Source organism: Danio aesculapii, chromosome 5 (assembly GCF_903798145.1).
Source record: "Danio aesculapii chromosome 5, fDanAes4.1, whole genome shotgun sequence".
Taxonomy (NCBI): domain Eukaryota; kingdom Metazoa; phylum Chordata; class Actinopteri; order Cypriniformes; family Danionidae; genus Danio; species Danio aesculapii.
The window spans coordinates 14,319,893-14,343,303 of record NC_079439.1 but is presented as its reverse complement, the minus strand read 5'-3'; the positions used below and the strand labels follow the sequence as shown (position 1 = coordinate 14,343,303).

General features: G+C 38.7%; 1 protein-coding gene across 1 annotated transcript in view; it reads left to right on the top strand.

The window, feature by feature from the left end:
• Window positions 1-7,637, top strand: part of mxd1 (MAX dimerization protein 1) — a 62,734-nt gene extending 55,097 nt beyond the window's left edge. The window contains exon 6 of the mRNA XM_056457424.1: window positions 737-7,637. Coding sequence (XP_056313399.1) covers window positions 737-930 — 194 coding nt within the window. The 3' untranslated portion in view covers window positions 931-7,637. The remainder of the gene's footprint in view (window positions 1-736) is intronic.
• The last annotated feature ends 15,774 nt before the right edge of the window (window positions 7,638-23,411 follow it).

Sequence of the window (23,411 nt, the reverse complement as noted above, 5' to 3'; positions counted from 1 at the left end):
CCATATTACCCTGCAGCGGGAAAACGGTTACTCCCTGTGGGCTAAGCAGGGCCACCTGGGAAAACTAGGTTGAAATGGTGTTAGTGAGACCAGCAGGGGGCACTCAACCTGAGTCCTAATGCCCCAGTATAGTGAAGGGGACTTTTTACTGAGTCTTTCGGATGAGATGTTAAGCCGAGGTCCTGACTGTCTGTGGTCATTAAAAATCCCTAGGCACTTATTGTAAAACTCTAGGGGTGTAAGCCCGGTGTCCTGGCCTCCTAATCATCCCCATCCATTGAATTAGCTGTATTACTGTCTTTCCACTCCATCTATAGCTGGTGTGTGGTGAGTGCACTGGCGCTTCCGTCACATCATCCAAGTGGATGCTGCACACTGTGGTGGTGTGGAGAGACCCCCTCCCTCTCATGATTGTGAAGTGCTTTGGGTGTATGGCCATACACAATAAATGCTCTATAGCAGGGATGTCAAACTCAGTTCCTGGAGGGCCGCAGCCCTGCACATTTTAGTTCCAACCCTAAGCTGATCAAACTTATTAAGTCTTTCAGTCTTGTTTGAAACCTATACAGGTAAGTGTGTTGAAGCAGGGCTGGAACTAAACTGTGCAGGGCTGCGGCCCTCCAGGATTTGAGTTTGGCATCCCTGCTCTGTATAAACACACATTATATTGCATTACATTTCTAAGAATAACAAATGAATATCTGCCCAACCTTTTTCTGTTTGTTTTGCCTTACAGAAGAGGTGGATGTTGACGTGGAGGGCACAGACTATCTGCTTGGAGACCTGGAGTGGAGCACCAGCAGCGTGAGCGACTCTGACGAGCGGGGAAGCTTGCGCAGTAGCTGCAGCGATGAAGGCTATTCCAGTGCCAGTCTCCGTCGCCTCGCCAATTCTCAGGAGAACAGCCTGGTGCTGGCCTGCAGTCTATAAGAGCACAGATCACTCCTCGGCCACTCATCTCGCACCACTTCAACCTGTACCTCCAGTCATCTATGCGCCGCTCCTCCTCCTCTAATACTTGAACGGTGTCGATTCCTTCACATCTGAATAAAGCTCTTATTCTTGCTCCAGTCCAAAGGAGGAAGCACGGAGAAAAGTATTGGATTTGGATGAGCCGCTCACCAACCAGACCTCATGCAGCACTGACATCCCCTCTCCTTCGTCCAATCATATCTTTCCACTAGTGATGCGCATTATTATCGGAAAGTTTGATCAAATCAGCTGAAAATGTTAGCATCGGATATGTTAGAATGATATGTGAAATTCTGCCGATTAGATGATGTTGATTTATGAGCCTGCAGTAACTTAATTGTCCACTAGGAGTGCTAACAGTAAGATTTACATTTATGTAAGTTACATCGTTTACAAATTCCAGATTTAAAATGCAAATTTGACTTGATGTCACCACCCTCTCCAGGTCCCGGTGACCACCCAGTAAGACTATTTGTATGAATGGAATGGTACGAATCTGTCTAAAGGCCCGTGCGCACCAGGACGCTTTTTGCTCGCATTTTCCATCAACGTTTAACGCCTTGTGACTAAATAAAGGGCGCCAATGTGATCGTGCACACCAACACGCAAAGCAGCAGGCGTAAATACGTCATTTTTAAAGAAACGCCTCATGCTGTTTTTGTTTTTTGGCACGCCGTGTCAAAACCTTCTCCACCAATCAGATTGGCACTTTTGTTCACGTCCACGGAGCTGCTGAAGTTACAGTAAACAGCACTTGGAGGCGCTCAAGTGAAAACTGTCATTGCGAGCGCACATTGAAGAAGATTCCTAGAGACGATATCAACGTGGAGCTGCTTATTACTCTGGTGAACAATAAACATTTTTTCATCGCTAGACCTGAAGCTGCTACTTGAACCATCCATGCTTGTTTGAATTACAAGTAACTTTAACAACAAGCGTGTCAACTTTCTGTCTTCTTCTGTGTTACAAGCAAGTGCCAGAAGCTTAAAGTTGTGTAGCGCCATCTAATGTCAAGGAGTGATTTTGCATACTCTTCTGCTCGACGCCAGTGAAAATCGCTTGGATTTGAATCTGGAAAAACGTCTTGGAAAAACGCTGATGATAAACGCAAACAAAAAGTGTCCCGGTGTGTACGAGCCTTAAGGTTGTTTTCACACCTGCTTTATTTAGTTCAGTTGAATCACACTAGAGTTCGTTTTCCCTCTTGGTGCGGTTCGTTTGGGCAGGTGTGAATGTAGCAATCGCACTCGAGTGCGCACCAAAAGCGGACCAAAAGAGCGTACCGAGACCACCTCGCTTTCAAATGAACCCTCGAGTGGTTCATTTGTGGTGAGAACATAATCCAAACTAAAACTGACCCAACCGCAAACAGTACTGCGCCTTTTTGGACTAATCCAGCTGCCGTAGTGCGCTGTGCATTATGGGATGTGGAGGAAAATATTTGTTGACAGCACTTTACCAACAATTTTAAACAGAGAGAGGGAAAAACTATTTGTTTTTCCTGCTTTGGAAGTCAATGGTTTTCAGCATTCTACAAAATATCTTCTTTTGTGTTGAACAGAATAAAGTAATTCATAAAGGTTTGGAACCACTTGAGGTTTAGTAAATCGTGAGTAAATATTCGTTATTGGGTGAACTATCTCTTTAAGCAATGATCTGTGTCATCAAATCAAGTCTGATTTGATATAATGAACAAAAGCTACAGGTTATGGAGAATAAATATCACAAACTTGACGGATCGCAAACATAAAACAGATATCAGCATCATCTATCGGCATAAAGGGGTGAAACATAATGGCTCATCAGATATCAGCGCATATCATGCATCACTATTCCCACTCATTTGCCTTGGCTCCCGCCCCATCATCCAGGAGAGAGGCACTCGATTTGGGACATTTCTCATCCCAAAAAACCCCCCTAAAGACCCTCAAAGACCTCAAGCCAGATGAAGAATGTGTACCATACCACACCCACTGCCTATTCACTGTCGCTCTCTGGGACAATCACACCCCGGCTGACTTACACAGCCCTTTATGTTCCTTCAATCAAAAACAACAAACAAAACTGTACCGTCCAGACACAGGGCTGACCAGTTAGCTAACCTACCAGAGCATGGTATTTTGCACTTAGATGACGACGTCCGTAGGAGTGGCCTTTTTTAACACTCCAGTTTTGCCTCATCCCGCATAATAATAACCAAGGACCGGATTTTGGGGTGAAAGCTGCGAGATCAGAACAAAAAAAGGGCTACTTCTACCGTCCAGGCAAGGATCGCTTTGTGTCAAAAAAACAAACAAACAAAAAAAAGATGTGCTGTCATGTTTCGTTTTTTCTAAAAAAAAACGTCTCTCCGAAGGGACCGCAGCTACTTTAGTGATGTATCAGGCAGTAGTGTGTTAGCTAGTCTTAAAATATCTACCTGCACTGTTTTAAAGACACCCGATTCTGCAGCGATCACAGGTGTGTTGATGTTTTGGTTTGGTTGAATATTTACGCTCATGCTGTGCTAAATCATCAAGGCGGTAGCAATACACCCCTTCAAATGAACTCGGATCTTCCTAATCAGAGGAAAATCCATTATTTTAATACTTTAAATATGATCTGCCATCTTGAAAAAGTCCTTCAACTACAGCAAGCAATGGGCCGGAGCGTTTGCAGCATGAGATTCTTCTTCAAAGGGTTTGTGGGTTGGGTTTTTGAAAAACGGGGTGGGACCGTCTGGATCTCAGGTATCTCTTCCTCTCTCTCTAAGGACAGTGGCGTGTGTTTTTGGTTTTTTTTGGGGTATGTCTGATGCATTGTTTGTCTGTTTTCTTTTTCTCTTGACTGTTCAGCCCCAGGGCGACTCTAGAAGCACATTCCATGGTAGAGCAGAGGTTTGCATTATTGCATGGTCTGCATACACACTGACACAAAGGCTTCAGATTACCTGCTGTATGAGCGACGGAGCCCTCTGATCCTGCGCTATCAGCCTCATTGTAAGAGTGTGTTTGTTTGTGTGTGTGTGGCTGCAGCACTGCATTGCAGTTTCACTCCTGCTACCTAGCTTTTTACCATTTCAGCTAAATGTAGTGTAAATAGTTCACAGAAATAGAGATATCTACCCTATATGTACGTATATTGATAAAGTATTTATATTTGATCTACATTGACAGAAATCTATATATGAGAATATATTTGAGTAGTGGTTAGCTTAGTCGCTTCAGTTCTTCTGTTTGTTCGTTTCAATGTGTAGTTGATTTGCACTAAATAGTTAGGTAGCCAGCAAACAATTTTGTGTTTAATACATCTAAATGTAGACAGCTTGGCTAAAACAAGGCTACACTTCGGTTGTCAAAGTCTAATAGACGTCTAAGAATAGCCCAAAACTAGACTAGTCGTCAAATAAACAGATCCCAGCAAGCGTTTTTTGTTTTTAAAAGATGTCTAATAGATGTTTAAACAAAGTAATCTTGGCTAAAACAAGAATAAATTTGGGCTGTCAGTGAAAATCTAATAGACATCTAAGAATAGCCCAAAACTAGACTAGTCATCAAATAAACAGAAATGAATGACTACACATATGAAGTCTGTCTAATCTGTCTATTTGACGACTAGTCTAGTTTTGGGCTGTTCTTAGATGTCTATTAGATTTTCACTGACAGCCCAAATTTATCCTTGTTTTAGCCAAGACAACTATGTTTAGACGTATATTAGACGTCTATTAAACACAAAATTGTTTGCAGGGATTAGACAGACTTCATATGTGTAGTCATTCATTTCTGTTTATATGATGACTAGTCTAGTTTTAGGCTATTCCTAGACATCTATTAGACTTTCACTGACAGACGTCTAACTTAAAAAAAAAAAAATGTTTGCTGGGGTATTAATATATCTTGTTTTACATTATCTTCAAATCTGACGCTCACAGAGCCCCCCAAAAACTTTATATATATATATATTTTATTTCCTGCACAAAAATAAAAATGACAACTAAAAAAAAACTAAAAAGTGAGATAAATTGCATTAAAAAAAATAGTTGTTTGGGATGTATTTGTTGGTGTGTTGGTGGCACTGCGATTGTGGAAAGTGGGTAATCAGAGTAGCCTGTTATTATTGTGCCTGGAGAAGTGTTTTCTTAAAACACTAGTGAGTAAAGTGGGCTCTGTAGGAAGCCTAGCGAAGGATCTGTGTTTGAATGTACTATTGCATTAAATTAAATTCTATTGCATCGGTCTCAAACTCGATACCTGGAGAGCTGCAGCTTTGCACAGTTTTGCTCCAACCTTAATCAAACACAGCTGATCCATATAATCAAGGAGCTCTATTTTAACGATCTAGGCACAAAGTCTAAAGCACATAGGGCGTGTCTGAATCCACTTTTGCTTTTTTAAGGACGGAAAAAATACGCTTTGCGCCACAGCACATGGTCTAACAGGGGTTGTGCTTATTCCCTTAATGAGTTATGGGTGTGTTTTGAGCATAACGTGCATTAAACCAATCAGAGACTCGTCTCCCATTCCCTTTAAGAGTCAGTTGCGTCGCGCCATGGTGCAATTGCCTTTTTACATGGCGGACTTTGCAAGTGAAAAAACTGAACGCTTCACTAGCGAGAAAACAGTTAAACAAACCATCTGCAGTGTGAGGATAAAGGATGATCCTCCTCCATTCGGCCTCTTTACTTTCTCTTTACTTTACTTTTACTCATTACTTTACTCCTTTACTTTCGTGGATAAGGAAATGGTGTTGTATACATCCATTAGCCTACATATTTAATTTCGTTTAAGTGCAAAGATTTGTTTCAAAACTATTTCTGATTTAAGTTTTAATTTCCAGCAAATGAATAAATGAACAATAATAATGAAGTGTGAGCAAATAATAACAACAACATTATACAAATGCAAATTGTCATGAATAATCTGAAAAAGCCCCCTGAGATGAAGGCATGGAGGCAGTGGTTTTTATATTTATGTAGAAAATAATAATTTTTGTAATATTTTAATCCTTTAATTGTTTTCATTTGTAAAGATATGTGTATCGCTGTACATCCTCTGTGGATTAAGCAACCTGTCCGCGTTTAAGGCACACAACTAACGCGCTCTGCGCTGGACATTAGACCAGCTTGTAGTTGGTCAATGGCGCGGTCTATTTCAATTCATCAAAATAGCAACGCGCCAACAATGTGCCTTAACACACCTCCTTTCTAGACTGGCACACCCATGAGTCCACAAAGTGGGTCAAATGGATTTACTATTTAAACAATGTTGCGCAATGTGGGAAAATTAGGGTTGTGTTGGTCCTGCGTCAGGTGTATGATAGGGCCCGAGGTGTTCAAAAGAGTCTTGAACACCTTGATTAGTGGCATCAGCTGTGTTTGATTAGAGTTGGAGTAAAACGGCCCTCCAGGATTCCAGTTTGAGACCTATGTTCTAGAGTATACACTGATTTCAGATATACAGTGTGTGTGTGTGTATATACATACGCTTTAGAGTAATGTACCAAAAATAGAGTTTAAACAAACGGATTGTTCCTTCTTAATGTACGGATTGCTGCTGTTGGGTAGTTTTGAATTTAAAACGAAATCCAAAAAAAAAAATGTATGAAACAAATGTAAAGTATAAAAGTTGTTCGAGTTGTAGCTATGAGAGCATTAGAGCACGGTGTATTTTGAAATGTGGGAGAACAGTGTGTTTTGTATATATAAAAAAGATAAATATATATATAAATATACAGTATATATGTTTGCTTGTTTGTGACGTCACTGTCCACAGACAGAGAGAAAGGGTTCAACTCTCTCTCTCTCTCTCTCTCTCTCTCTCTCTCTCTCTCTCTCTCTCTCTCTCTCTCTCTCTCTCTCTCTCTCTCTCTCTCTCTCTAGCTCTCTCTCTCTTTCTCTTCTTCAATAGGGGTTTTGGGGCTGTTTGCCTTTGTATTGATATGTTTTGTTTTTGTTACAAAAAGGTGCAAACTAAAACGTGAACTTCCTTCTCAAGATCGTGTCTTGTTGAGAAATGGTGTCTTGAATATGATCCCGACCCGCACCCACCGAAGTCGGCTCTGCTTTCTGTGCAGTTCCACCTTTTTGTTGATATTTTTATGTTTTTTCCCTCTTGATATTCGCCGTCTTCTGTGAACGCCAGTGGCGGGACATAGAGAACGTGCTGCACTTCCGAATGTTATGTGAAAGACTCTACGGTGCTGTCAATCTCACTGATGTGAATTTTTGCGCTACAAAAACACACTTTCAGATTTTTGTCCCGGCGCTGCGCTTGTCACAGTCTATGATGTCACCGCGGGGGTAGATGTACTACTTTTTGTTTTGTATATATGGGTTATGTACCGTACGCAGAGTACAAACGGCTGAAGCCTTAAGACATACAAATGTATGGAAACAGTAGATGTTATCAGAACCCATTGCCAGTCATTCCCACTGATCGTGACTGCGTCTCAGGTGTTTCACACCTTTCCAAATATACATCAACACACACACACATACGCACACACACTCATTCTTGAACATATACTGCCTCTTCTAAGCTAAATTGAAAAGAGGTTTATGTCTGTTTTACATCCAATCAGAAATGGACATTTCTATGCTGTTACTTTTTAAGAATTGGGCTACTTTGGTGTTGACTGCTAAATATGTGGTTAAAGGAATGAACTTAAAATAAAAAACTGAAACTGTACAGATTGTGTTGCTGTTTATTATTCTAAAGCCTTCTTTTAGATAACGCTAATGCCTTCATGTCGTTGGGGATTGTGTTCATGTTTCAATGGTTTTTACAGTTTAAGGTGGATTGACATAAAACAATTAAGCTTTTCCATAAACAATCTCAAGAATTGCGTTGTTTTGGCTCATTTTAACTGAGCAGTTTGAACAAGCAGCAAAAATCATTTTTATGTGTTTGTAACCACTAAATGGTCAGAAATGTAAATCTTTAATATGAGGGCTGCACAATATGTTGTTTGAGCATCCATATCACAATATGTGCATCTGCAATAGTCACATCGCAAGATATGCAATGTTGAGTTAGGATTTATAGATGACCAGGAACCACAGGTCAAACCACAGGAGATTGTGAAGACTGCAGAATTTAAGCACAATAGAGTGAAAGTTCATCATCTGCATGTGCTTTTAAGGCCTGTGACTATGTGAGCATTTAAAGAGAGTTCAAAGCATTTAAATCGAGCATAAAGAAGTTTAATAAAGATTAATTTTGTTTTATTTATTTGATTATTTAATTTTTTTTATTATGTTTTTATTATATATATATATCAGTCAGAATTATTAGCCCCCCTGAATTATTAGCCCCCTGTTTATTTTTTCCCAAAATTTCTCTTCAACGGAGAGAAGATTTCTAGACATAAACACATTTCTAAATATAATAGTTTTCATAACTCATCTCTAATAACTGATTTATTTTATCTTTTCCATGATGACAGTAATTAATATTTGACTAGATATTTTTCAAGACACTTCTATACAGCTTAAAGTGACATTTAAAGGCTTAACTAGGTTAATTAGGTTAACTAGGCAGGTTAGGGTAATTAGGCAAGTTACTGTATAACGATGGTTTGTTCTGTAGACTATCGAAAAAAATATAGCTTAAAGGGGCTAATAATATTGACCTTACAATGGTTTTATAAAATTAAAAACTGCTTTTATTCTAGCCAAAATAAAACAAATAAGACTTTCTCCAGAAGAAAAAATAATGTCAGACATACCGTGAAAATTTCCTTGCTCTCTGACATTGTTTGGGAAATATTTAAAATAGAAAAAAAAATTCAAAGAATTATAGAATTATTAGCCCCCTGAGTTATTTTTCCCCCAGTTTCTGTTTAACGGAGAGAAGATTTTTTCAGCACATTTCTAAACATGACAGTTTTAATAACTCATCTCTAATTACTGATTTAATTTATCTTTGCCATGATGACAGTAAATAATATTTGACTAGATATTTTTCTAGACACTTCTATACAGCTTAAAGTGACATTTAAAGGCTTAACTAGGTTAATTGGGTTATCTAGGCAGATTAGGGTAATTAGGCAAGTTATTGTATAACGATGGTTTGTTCTGTAGACTATCGAAAAAATTTGCTAATATATTTAATTATATATATTAGGTGGGCATAGATTGACTTTTTTAATCTAGATTAATCTTGGAATTAATCTACATTAAAATGGCTTATTTGAATTCTGCCGAAGGCATTCAGAATATCTGTGCTACCCAAATAATAAGTCTTTAAGAATGGGTTTCTTAAGCCCGGTGGTGCATTAGACCAGGGGCTCATCTCCTGTGTCCAAAATGCATCACAAACTGCTTGAGAAACTGTTCTACTATAATAATTGGTGATGAAAATAAATTGTTCAATAAGATGTACTTGTGTTTACTAATTGTTTATTTAGTTAAACATAAATTTTGAACTGTAGGCCTACATAAGCTCCAAACAGCCATTTTTGATGTGTATATACACACTCATCACATACACATTATAAATCGCAGTTAAAAAAATACAGAATGTCTCATTTTTCCAATATCATGCAGCCCTTTTTTGGTTTCTTCCAAACCAGCCCTGTAAAAAAACGCTGAGTTCCACACAGTGGCTTCATGTTGACCCAACATGTTAACTTAAACATTTTTATGTGTGGTTTGACCGTAAAACAATAAAGTTGTCCTCTAAGAAACTAAAGAGTTGTGTTATTTCAACTTTACTTTTAAAAGTAAAAGAATAATTGAATGAGTAAAACAAACTGCAGCCTATTCTGATCCATAAAGCATCCAGAGCATCGTCAACATGCTTTTCATTCCTTTCAATTATTTAGTTCTTCATACAATCAAAAACATTATTTTAATAATAACTGTTCCCTCAAAGCTTTGTTTTTTTAGTTCTTCAATTGCAACCGTAATATTGTATTTAAGTGCAGGCATTTTTTCATGAACTGAATGGTATGAAATCCTGGAAAAAAGCAGACTATGACTGTGCTGACATTCCAGTTAATATTAATTACATGTATAAATGTCGGTTATGCTCTCTGGCCCCACAGATCTTCTAATATGCGGTGGAGCGTCTGAATATAGCTAGATCATATCTCAACTGTCATTCAATTACCAGACGCGAGAGGAGGATGAAGAGGGGGAAGGGCAGGTGGGGTTTTTAGATCAGACTAAGAAGAAAGAAATGAAGCTCGCGGGGTTTGACCAGTCCAGTTGGATTAAGGCTGCAAATCTATAATGCGTAAAGGTCACCATGATGGACCCCTTCTCTCCCTCTTCTTCCTCAGCCTTCTTAGTGCTTTCGGAATGTTGTTGCGTATTAAAAAAGAGAAAGAGAGGGAGAATCTGTCAGGAAATGCTGGTGTTCATTCATTAATAAGTGTTGAATATTTGAAGCTGAGATATTTTCATGCACTGAAAAAAAAGATTCAAATTATTTTAGTGTATGTGATTGATTAGGGTAATTTTAAACCAACAAATTATGTTGAACATTACTAAATTTAATTAAACCATTCAGAAAGGTCCGACCCTTCCTATCTGAACATACAGCTCAACTCATTGTTCAAGCTCTTGTTCTCTCCAAACTGGACTATTGCAACTCTCTACTAGCCGGGCTTCCAGCTAATTCTATCAAACCTCTTCAGCTGCTTCAGAACGCAGCAGCACGAGTGGTCTTTGATGAACCCAAAAGAGCACATGTCACTCCGCTACTCACCCGTTTGCACTGGCTGCCAGTTGCTGCTCGCATCAAATTCAAAGCTCTGATGTTTGCTTACAAAGCGACCTCTGGCTTTGCTCCTTCTTATCTGCTCTCACTTCTGCAGATTTATGTGCCCTCCAGAAACATGCGTTCTGTGAATGAACGTCGCCTCGTTGTTCCATCCCTAAGAAGGAAGAAATCACTTTCCCGAACTCTCACATTTAATCTGCCCAGTTGGTGGAATGAACTCCCTAACTACATCTAATGCTTCGCTTCTTAGACTTTACACACCTGAAACTTGTCTATAGCACTTGATCACTGCTGCTCTTATAGTTGTGTAAATTGCTTCCTTGTCCTCATTTGTAAGTCGCTTTGGATAAAAGTGTCTGCTAAATGACAATGTAAATGTAAATTACTTTAAATTCAGTGCATAGAAATTGAAACAATTAACTTTTTTTCAGTGTATATGGTTTGTTAGGATGCACTCAAAATGAGTTATGCTGCATGTTCAAGCTATTTACAATTAGTTGAAACAAGCGGCAACCTCCCGCTCTCCCTCGTGAAGCCTATACGGAAGTAACTGAAACAGCAATTCATCGACTCGCCTTTGAGGGCTGACTCCTGAAACTCCAGATGTTGACTGACTGTAATGCTAAATTGGCCATTTTCACAGCTGATAAAAACCTTTAGAGCCTGGTACACAAGATGATTTTGGTGAATATAGCTGTTGGGGAATTCATTGATGAATTTCTGATGAATTTACTCACATTTATATGCTTATTTGAGTGATTTCAGTATTATTATAATTATTATCTATTGTATTATTACCCATACCTGTGGCATTATTATCAGGTACGTGTGCTTGGGTAAATAAAAAGTCACCCTGTGTATATGCAATCAGAGATGAGAAGAGAAACTAGAAGAGCAGCATTAATGTTACAATGAGAGTAGATTTATGGAAGCAAGGCCATAAGTACACCTGCGTTCTGTTCTGTAGCTCATGATCATACACATCTGCACACTCAGACATGCGCCCCCACTTAGTTGTAATGACTTTTAAAAATATGAGTACCTGTGAACTTCAGCTGAACTTACAGTTGACAGCTCAGTGGATAGTGAACAAAATGTATTGTTGAGCATTGTTTTTTTGGCTGAGTCAACACTTTTGAAACAGGAAGGAAAGACCTTAATTGGACATGGATAAGACCCCTGAAAGACCCTGAGATTCTATTATTGGTAGACACCTGAGAGATTTAAAATCACATTAGCGGAGAAGCTAATGGAGGTGTGTAATGTGTAAATTTGGTTGGAGTATTAAGACAGTGTATTTAAACTGTGAGCTAGCCTATACTCATCAGACACTCGAACGACCTGTCTCTGTTGTTACTGATGCTGTAACAATAAACTGCTTTGCCTAAAGACTTCGGAGATCTCAGACTTTGTCATTTTTTGAAAACTTTGACTAAGAAACTTAGAATATTTTGCATACCAGAATCTTTTTTCCACAACATAGCTAATATTACCCTTCATGACAACTGTGAGGGGGGTGAATTTTTTTTATTACTCATCAGTTTTGTTTTTGTTAAGTTATATTAAGTCTGCATAATTAAGGGCGGGGCCACTTGAGTGACAGCTAGGTCTCGCTGGTCGCCGTCATGTCATTCCGGCTGATTAGCCGCTGAACTCTGCATATACATCGTATTTTTGTTTTGTTTTATGTGGCTTTACACAGTCAGCTGCCTTTTGGACTTATTTCTTACAATTATCAGATGATATGGCATGCTGTGCGCTTAATTGTGCTCACAAACCGTTCTGGGTGCCTCCATTTCCCAGGTAAGTGAAATTCCTATATATTTATATACTATCTCTACAAATGTATTTGTTTTATTTAAGATAAATGATCATTTATAATAATCTTTAGACCTGTAATGCGCTCCAGAATATGTCAGATTGATTAGCTGTAGACTCTAGAACAGTCATCTGAAGCGTTGTCATACAGTGTTAGGCCTGGATTTCATCAATAATCTTGCGTTTACTAACACACACTATATTTGAAATGTTTGGAAGTCATTTGCGTTTTCCTCCTGTAGAAAAACATCATAAGAACAATGTTTAGTGGCTCAATGTGTTACAGCAGTGTTTTTAAAAGTTTAAACACTTTATAGATATAGAATACAACCAAGCACATGTGGTCAGAACACAAACGAGTCGCAGATAATGAAGTATTAAGCGTTTCTCCCAAAGAAAAGCCAGTCTAAATGAAATGCTAGCAGGCGTTTGTAGCTCAACTAACGCTCCGCCTCTTTGCCCTTATTTGGTCACCCCTGATGGGTGCGATGACGCACAAACAAAACGGTGACGGTTGTTAACGCCCACTTGTAGCTTCATTTGTGCTCTTCAGAATACTGCGTCCATATCTTTTACAGTCTATGGTTGAAACAACACAATTTTTTTTTTTTTTGGGGGGGGGGGGGGGGGGGGGGGGGTGCAATTTAATTGTTTTATGTTTTTACGCTGAAAAAAGGATTTATTGGATTTACATTCTTTTTACAACACAGGCTGCAGAGTGCGAATTATGTAGCCGGAGCTACATATGGCTGCATTTCAACTTTAAAACAAACGATATGAGGTGGTATGCCGCCGCTGACGACTTCTGTTTCTTTTCGTGCTATGTGTGGACGGGTTTGTCGCTGTTACCAGTTTGCCCAATGGCTCGCCGCATACATCGGCAGACTTGTGACGCAGAGAGGAGCTGACCACGATGACGGAGTTCAAGCCCGATAAAGAACAGTTCCAGAAAGCAGGTAAGACAAAAGGCAAAAAATAAAATAAACAAGTAAATAACAAAGTGAGAAAGTAGTAAGATCTGAAAATGTGGTAAAAATCAGCCAGGAGAGCTTTTCGTTTTCTCGTTTGCTTTTCAAAACACTCTTTTAAAACAAACTATCGGTTGGGTTCACTATCACTATCAGTCAGTCAGAAATTCAGTCGACAGCGGCCTCTAGTGGATTTAAGTTAGAAGAGCAGGCACGAATGGCACGCTAGAAAAATGTCTGGTTAGCACTGTCGCCTCAAAGTATGAAGGTCGCTGGTTCGAGTCCCGGCTGGGCCAGTTGGCATTTCTGTGTGGAGTTTGCATGTTCTCCCAGTGCATGGGTTTCCTCTGGGTGCTCCAGTTTCCCACAGTCCAAAGACATATGCAATAGGTGAACTGAATTAACGAAATTGGCCGTAGTTTATTGGTGTTTCACAGCTGTGTTGCAGCTGGAAGGGCATCCGCTGTGTAAAACATATGCTGAAGCAGTAGGTGGTTCATTCCGCTGTGGTAACCACTGATGAATTATATATTAAAATTTACACTATTATTACATTATTTTTTTCCCCAATGCAATTATGTATCTATATTATGTTTAAAGTATTTAAAGGGATTTTTTAATCCAGAATATAGTGCATTAAAAGCTCGTTTTGTTTTTAAATCTACTTTTTCATTGTTATAGTTTGTAGTTGAATCTATATTTAGTAACGGTTATTCAATTTAATTCAATTCATCTTTATTTCCATAGCGCTTTTACAATGTAGATTGTGACAAAGCATCTTCACATAGACGTTCTAGTAAAGTCCAGATTTCAGAGTTGAAGTTCAGTTTAGTTCAGTTCAGTGTAGTTAAGGTTCAGTTCACTGCTGAAAGTCCAAACACTGAAGAGAAAACCACCGACATCTATAGTAGGAAAAACAACTACTATGGTAGTCAATGATTACAAGTTTCCAATATATCTTATTTTATATATAAACTATAATCTATAGTTGCAGTGCAGTTAACTGTAGTCTCGGATATTAAGAGAATAGAGTGCAAAGGTAGTAGAGAGGATTAGCAGCAATTTGTGGGTCAATATTTCTGACAGAATCTCAGCATTAGCGGGTCTGCATTAGATGGATCCGTGTTTGTTTGTGTGTGCGTGCGTGCGAGTCTGTTTGACCCGCTGCTCCACCCTCTGCTGTCAGATTACACAAATCCACCAGCTTATCCAGCAGCAGAGACCTTCACTTCTCCATGTACAGCAGTGTGTTCATCACTGACATCAGTAACACACACACACACACACACACACGCACACCACAGTACGACTCCTGTGGGAATCAGCAGGACCGCACTGATACTGGTGGATTCTATATGGACAGATGGATAGATAAATGTATATATAATTGGATGGATGACTAGATAGATTTAATAATAAACAAATGGATATAGATGGATGGATCAATAGACATGGATGGATGGATGGATGGATGCAAAAATGTGGACATATATTGATGGATGGATGGATGGATGGATGGATGGATGGAAAAATGTGGACATATATTGATGGATGGATGGATGGATGGACAAATGTGGACATATTTATTGATAGATGGATGGATGTATAGGTGCATGGATATAAAATGGATGGATCAATGGACAAAATATGGATGGATAGACAGACGGATGGTGGATGGACAAATGGGTGGATATACAGTATATATAGATGATGGATGGATGGATGGATGGAAAAATAAAGATGATTGAATGAAAAAGATGGATGGACAATATGGAAGGATGGATGAATTAATGGACAAATATGGACAGGATGAATAGATGGACAATATGGAAGGATGGATGTATGGACATATGATAAAGATGGATGGATGGATGGACAAATATGGAAGGATTAATAGATATGCATGGACAGATTTGGACTGACGGGTGAATGAATAAGGTGATGGATGGATGGATGGACAAACATGGATGGATGAATGAAAAAGATGAATGGACAATATGGAAGGTTGGATGGATGGATATGGATGAATGGACAGGTTTGGACTGATGGATGAATGGATAAAATGATAGATGGACAAATATAGATGGATGACTGAAAAAGATGGATGGACAATATGGAAGTTTGGATGGATGGACAAATATGGAAAGGATGAATAGGTGGATGGACAATATGAAAGGATGAATGGATATGGCTGGATGGACAGGTTTGGACTGATGGATGAATGGATAAGATTATTGATTAGATGGATAAAAGATGGATGGGCAATATGGACGGTTGGATAGATGAACAATTATGGAAAGGATGAATGGATGGATGAACAAATATGGAAAAGATGCATGGACAGTATGGAAGGTTGGATGGATGGACAAATATGGAAAGGATGAATGGATATATGGATGGATGGACAGGTTTGGACTGATGGATGAATGGATAAGATGATAGATGGATGGATGGATGGATGGATGGATAAATGGACAAAAATGGATGGATTAAAAAGATGGATGAACATATGGAAAGGATGAATGGATGGATAAACAAATATGGGAAGGATGAATAGATGGACAATATGAAAGGATGGATGTATGGTCAAATATGGAAGGATGAATGGATATTTAGATAAATTGACAGATTTGGATGGACAGACGGATATGCGGATGGACAAATGGGTATATAGATGGATGGATGGATAAATGTGGACATATATGGATGGATGGATTGACTTCTTCAGAATCTGGTGGTGGACATTGTCTGCTTCTGCTGTGGGTCAGGGTGGGTGTTTAATTATTCTACTGTCCATCATGTTTACTGAGGCTGCAGTTGCCCTGCTTGTGCCAGTGTGTGTGTGCATGTGTATGTGCGTGTGTGTATGTTTGGAATCCTGCAGTGTGGCAGCTGACGGTGGACTGCTGTGGGTCAGTGTGAGTGGGCAGCGACGGCTCCTCTTCCTCCACACTCCACAGGAAGCAGCATGGAGGAGCTGACAGATGGAGCGCAGAGAGGATGGATGTGGGCTGTGATCTCCTGAGAGCAGAACTGAGAGAGAGACAAAACACAGATCCTCCCTCCACAGTGAGCACTCCAATGAACACACTGCTCTGCTGCCTTTGAAGCTCACACACCTCCATACTTTAAGTGTGAATCCCACGAAAACACTAGTATGTGTTCCAAACGAGAAACACTGCAGTGAGTGAATCCATCCATCCATCCATCCATCCATCCATCCATCCATCCATCCATCCATCCATCCATCCATCCATCTATCTATCCATCTATCTATCCATCTATCTATCTATCTATCTATCTATCTATCTATCTATCTATCTATCTATCTATCTATCTATCTATCTATCTATCTATCTATCTATCTATCTATCTATCTATCCATCTATCGTTCTATCTATCTATCTATCTATCTATCTATCTATCTATCTATCTATCTATCTATCTATCTATCGTTCTATCGTTCTATCTATCGTTCTATCTATCTATCTATCTATCTATCTATCTATCTATCTATCTATCTATCTATCTATCTATCTATCTATCTATCTATCTATCTATCTATCTATCTATCTATCGTATCTATCTATCTATCTATCTATCTATCTATCTATCTATCTATCTATCTATCTATCTATCTATCGTTCTATCTATCTATCTATCGTTTTATCTATCTATCTATCTATCTATCTATCTATCTATCTATCTATCTATCTATCTATCTATCTATCTATCTATCTATCTATCTATCTATCTATCTATCTATCTATCTATCTATCTATCTATCTATCTATCTAGTTCAACATTTTTGTATGTAATGACTCAAGTGATGAAATGAGGACTATTAGTTTTATATTTAATGACTATTCAGCATTCACAAGTTTGGTTAATTTTGACTGACATGACAAAAGCAAATTAAAATGTTATAAAACAGCAGAGAGTTGTATGAAAGCAATTTATGCATGTCCAAAAGCATTTGCGATTTGTGGGAAGGAATGAGAAACTGCTATTATGATGTGCACAAATGACTAATGGTTTTGAGAAATGCATTAACTGTTGTGCAAATGTAAACAGTGTTGTCAGAAATGCACCAAAGCCACTGAGAAAAACTGTAAATAAGTAGTTTGAACAAGAGTAAACATCTTTTTTTTTTTTTGAGTGTATCTATCAGCATTTTTGGGATAACTGTAACAAGGTGCTTTTAGTTTTAGTTTTATTTTCTTACTTTTATATAGACATACAGTAGTCAACATTTGAAGTGGATCAAAAAAGGTTTATTCAATTCAATTCAATTCACCTTTATTTGTATAGCGCTTTTACAATGTAGATTGTGTCAAGGCAGCTTCACATTGAAGATCATAGTAAATTGAAACAGTGTAGTTCTGTTTTCAGTGCTTAGGTTCAGTTTAGCTCAGTTCAGTGTGGTTTAATAATCACTACTGAGAGGTCAATCACTGAAGAGCAAATCCATCTGCGCAGCTCTATAGATCCCGAACCATGTAAGCTATTGGCGAAACCTCGAGAGAAACCAGGCTCAGGTGGGCACAACCGTTTCTCCTATGGCCAAACGTCTTGTGCAGAGCTGCTGTCTAGGCGCCGGAGGCTCGAAGCTGGACCTCGTTTGTCCCTGGAGTGTCACAGGAATCAGTCTCATGTTCTCCACTCCTCCATGACCACCGCAGCAGCTGCTCAGGATATGGCCTGGTCCAGGATTATGGAAACCTTGGGATCATCTCGTTGCTGGGTTTGGATCGAATCAGTGGTGCTGCATAGTCTCTGAGGGCCTCGGAATGAGTATCCTCAGGTGGAAATAGAGAATAAAGAGAATAATTAGCGTAGCTGCTGTTCATAGTGTATATAAACAATATGCAGAAACCTGTGTGGGGCTTATTCATGTGTCATACCGTTAAGTGATGCACTGAGTGTATGCTTTACTAAAAAGGTAGGTCTTTAATCTAGTTTTGAACTGTGAGAGTGTGTCTGAACCTCGGACATTATCAGGAAGGCTATTCCAGAATTTAGGAGCCATAAATGAGAAGGCTCGACCTCCTTTACTCGACTTTACTATTCTAGGTACTACCAGAAGCCCTGAGTTTTGAGATCTTAAAGAGCAGGTTGGATTGTAGCGAGACAGATGGTTGGATTAGAGATTAGATTGGTTAGATAAACAGGAGCTAGATTATTTAAAGCTTTATAGGTAAGAAGCAATATTTTAAAATCAATACGAAACTTAACAGGCAGCCAGTGTAAGGAGGATAAAATTGGGGTGATGTGATCAAATTTTCTAGACCTGGTAAGAACTCAGGCAGCTGCATTTTGTACTAGCTGCAGTTTGTTAATAGGCCAGCCAGCAAACAGAGCATTACAGTAGTCCAGCCTAGAAGTCATAAAAGCATGGACTAGCTTTTCAGTATCTGGGATGGAGAGCATACTTCGTAACTTAGCGATATTTCTCAGATGAAAGAAAGCAGTTTTTGTGACATTAGATATATATGATTTTCAAAAGTTAAATTGCTGTCTAATATGACACCCAGATCTTTTATAGTAGAACTAACGCTAACTTTGTATCCCTCTAATTGTACGTCGAGTTGTGAGACCTGCTGTGTACAGGATTTAGGCCCAATAAGTAATAATTCTGTTTTGAGATTAAGAGAAGAAAATTGTTGGTCATCCAGTCTTTAACATCTTTAATACACTCAGTTAGCTTGGATAGTTTAGACATCTCATCAGGTTTATATAATTGAGTATCATCTGCATAGCAGTGAAAGCTGATCCCATGTCTTCTAATAATGTCTCCCAGTGGTAGCATGTATATTGTAAACAGCAAAGGGCCTAAAACTGATCCTTGAGGCACTCCATACTTTACTGGGCTGACTTGTGAGGGCTGTCCATTAATATTCACAAACTGGGAACGGTCAGCTAAGTATGACTTAAACCATTGTAGGGCCTGTCCCTGGACACCTGTAGAATTTAAGTGATTTATGAGGATACTGTGGTCAATGGTGTCAAATGTGGCACTAAGGTCAAGTAAAACTAATAGCGGGAATCACCCTTGGTCAGCAGCTAAGAGTAAATCATTGGTTATTTTCACTTATGCTCCCGTTCCATCCCAAAGATGCTCTATTGGATTAAGCTCTGGTGACTGTGAAGGCCATTTGAGTACAGTGAACTCATTGTCATGTTCAAGAAACCAGTCTGAGATGATTTGCGCTTTATGATGTGGCGTGTTATCCTGCTGGAAGTAGCCATCAGAAGATGGGGACACTGTGGTCATAAAGGGATGGACATGGTCAGCAACAATACTCAGGTAGGCGTTGACACGATGCTCAATTGATACTAATGGACCCAAAGTCTGAAAATATTTCCCACACCATTACACCACCACCACCAGCCTGAACCATTGATACAAGGCAGGATGGATCCATGCTTTCATGTTGTTGTTGTTGTTGTAAAAATCTGACCCTACTATTTGAACGTCGCAGCAGAAATCGAGACTCATCAGACCAGGCAGTGTTTTTCTAATCTTCTATTGTAAAATTTTGGTGAGCCTGTGCGAATTGTGGCCTCAGATTTCTGTTCTTAGCTGACAGGAGTGGCACCCAGTGTGGTCTTCTGCTGCTGAAACCCATCTTCCTCCAAGTTGGACATGTTGTGTGTTCAGAGATGCTTTTCTGCATACCTCTGCTGTAACGAGTGGTTATTTGAGTTACTGTTGCCTTTCTATCAGCTCAAACCACGCTGGCTATTCTTCTCTGACCTCTGGCTTCAACAAGGCATTTGCCCCCACAGAACTGCTGCTTACTGGATATTTTCTCTTTTTCGGACCATTCTCTGTAAATCCTAGAAATGGTTGTGCGTGAAAATCCCAATAGATCAGCATTTTCTGAAATACTCAGACCAGCCTGTCTGGCACCAACAACCATGCCACATTCAAAGTCACTGAAATCCCCTTTCTTCTTCATTCTGATGCTCAGTTTGAACTGCAGCAGATCGTCTTGACCATGTCTACATGCCTAAATGCATTGATTTGCTGCCATGTGATTGGCTGATTAGAAATTTGTGTCAAGGAGCAGTTGGACAGGTGTACCTAATAAAGTGGCCAGTGAGTGTATAATATATATATATATATACATATAGTGTTTGAAGTGTTTTTAAAATGTCAACACTTCTCCTTAAAGTGTTCTATTCATAAAGGGTGTTTGTATTTCTCCGCTATTTTAAACTTTAAGAGGATTTGTACAAGGAATTCCCTTCCTGGACACAAAGTCTCTATTTTAGTCTTAACACAATGCTGGAGACTGATGTTTGTGCATGTGTGTTTGTGTGCTAACCATGCCTATTTAACCAGCTGAAATATTTTAGGCAAATTATGTCAGTATCTGTGCTTACACACTGGGATGGCTTTTCATATAATATATACCAAAGAACATACACTTCAAGACAGAAATAGGCCATTCCATTAACAGGGATGAGCTCATATTTTTGACACATACATTTACTTGAACGTATATCTTGCAACAGTATACAACATTATCATGGGCCAGAGGTGCTGCAGATAGAGCTGAAAGAGGGTTTTTGTCATTGGTCTGAGGATAACAACGTGTTTATGTGCTTGAATAAAGCCTCGTTGTGTTGAGCAGAGAGCTCTAGAGCAGGAGCTGATTTTATGAGTATTTGCCTCCCTCTAGTGGCTGATTTACATAAATGCTGACACTTCCGCAAGTGTAGGTCTGCATATGTAGTATATCTGTGTACAATGTATGGATGGATGCATAGATGGATGGATGGATAGATGGAAAAATTGTCGGCATTCCAGTAACATTATTTTTATTTAATTGTTTTATTTATTTAATTTTGCACTGCTATATTATTCTCAGATAATACTATATGTGTGTGTGTATATATATATATATATATATATATATATATATATATATATATATATATATATAGTCACACCCATTTGCCATGGCATCATTATAAAATGCTTCTGCCATGTCACAACATTTATTTCCATCCAGGGTTGCAGAAATTTCTTGCAATCCCATAAATTCCCAATTGGGTTAAGGTCTGGACTCTGTGGTGACCAATCCATGTGTAAAAAATTATGTCTCATGCTCCCTGAACCATTCATTCACTTACCTTCAGCTTAGTCCTTTATTTATCAGGGGTTGCCGCAGCAGAATGAATCACCAACTATTCCAGCATATGTTTTACACAGCAGATGCCCTTCCAGCCACAACCCAGTACTGGGAAACACCCATACACTCTCACATTCACACACGCACTCATAATCTACAGCCAATTTACTTCATCCAATTCACCTATAGCGCATGTCTTTGGACTGTGGGGGAAACTGGAGCACCCGGAGGAAACCCACGCAAACACAGGGAGAACATGCAAACTCACACAGAAACACCAACTGGCCCAGTCGAACTCGAACCAGTGACCTTCTTGCTGTGAGGCGACAGCGCTAACCGCTGAGCGAATTTTAGAACGATTAATCCAGGCATTGTTATCTTGGAATATGCCTGTGCCTTCAGGGAAGAAAACATTCAGTGATCTTAGTAAAATTACACGCACAATAATATTAATAATAATACTAATAATACTTTTATTTTATATAGCACCTTTCAAAGTTAATTTCCCAAAGCGCTTTACATACAAATCAAGACAACATACATGAGATACAACAATGATAAAAAATAAATAAATGATAACCGAAGACAGATTAATTAAACAGCAATCCTAAATAAAGGGGTTAGAAAATGTAAAAAAAATGGCAAGAGATTTTGCATTCTTAATTTCAGCCGAGAGAGAGTTCCAGAGTTTAGGATAATAAAGAAAAGGCCCTGTCGCCCCTGGATCGCAGACGAGTTTTAGAAACAACTAGGGGACCACACTTACAATTTCTTCATCAGCCAGATATTGTGGTGCAAGTGTAATAATGCTACAAATATGAAATTTAATTTTTATATATTTACAGTTGAACTCTGAATTAGCCCCCCTGAATTATTAGCCCCTCTGTTTATTTTTTCCCCCAATTCTGTTTAACAGAGATTTTTTCAACACATTTCTACACATAATAGTTTTAATAACTCATTTCTAATAACTGATTTATTTTATCTTTGCCATGGTAAACAGTAAATAATATTTGACTAGATAATTTTCAAGACACGTCTATACAGCTTAAAGTGACATTTAAAGGCTTAACTAGGTTAATTAGGTTAACTAGGCAGGATAGGTTAATTAGGCAAGTTATTGTATAACGATGGTTTGTTCTGTAGACTATTGAAAAAAAATAGCTTGAAGTGGCTAATAATATTGACCTTAAAATGTTTTTTAAAAAATTAAAGACTGCTTTTATTCTAGCAAAATCAAACCAAATAAGACTTTCTCCAGAAGAAAAAAATATTATCAAACATACTGTGAAAATGTCCTTGCTCTGTTAAACATCATTTGGGAAATATTTAAAAAACAAAACAATTCAAAGGTGGGGTAATAATTCTGACTTCAACTGTATATATTTTTAATTAGTTTTTTCCCATATTAAGATTTAGTGCTTTGTTTACATTTGAATAATATTCTATAAATATAAATATGTTTCATCGTAAAAAGCATTATGACAGTATCTATTTCTTTTTTTATGTGCATATGTATTTATTTATTTATTCATTAAAAAAATAGTACATTCATTCATTCGGCTTAGTCCCTTTATTCATCAGGGGTCGCCACAGCGGAATGAACCGCCAACTTATCCAGCATATGTTTTACTCAGCGGATGCCCTTCCAACTGCAACTCAGTACTGGGAAACATCCATACACCCTTATCCACACACATACACTACGGCCAATTTAGCTTATTCAATTCAACTATAGCGCATGTCTTTGGACTGTGGGGGAAACCGGAGCACCCCGAAGAAACCCACACCAACACGGGGAGAACATG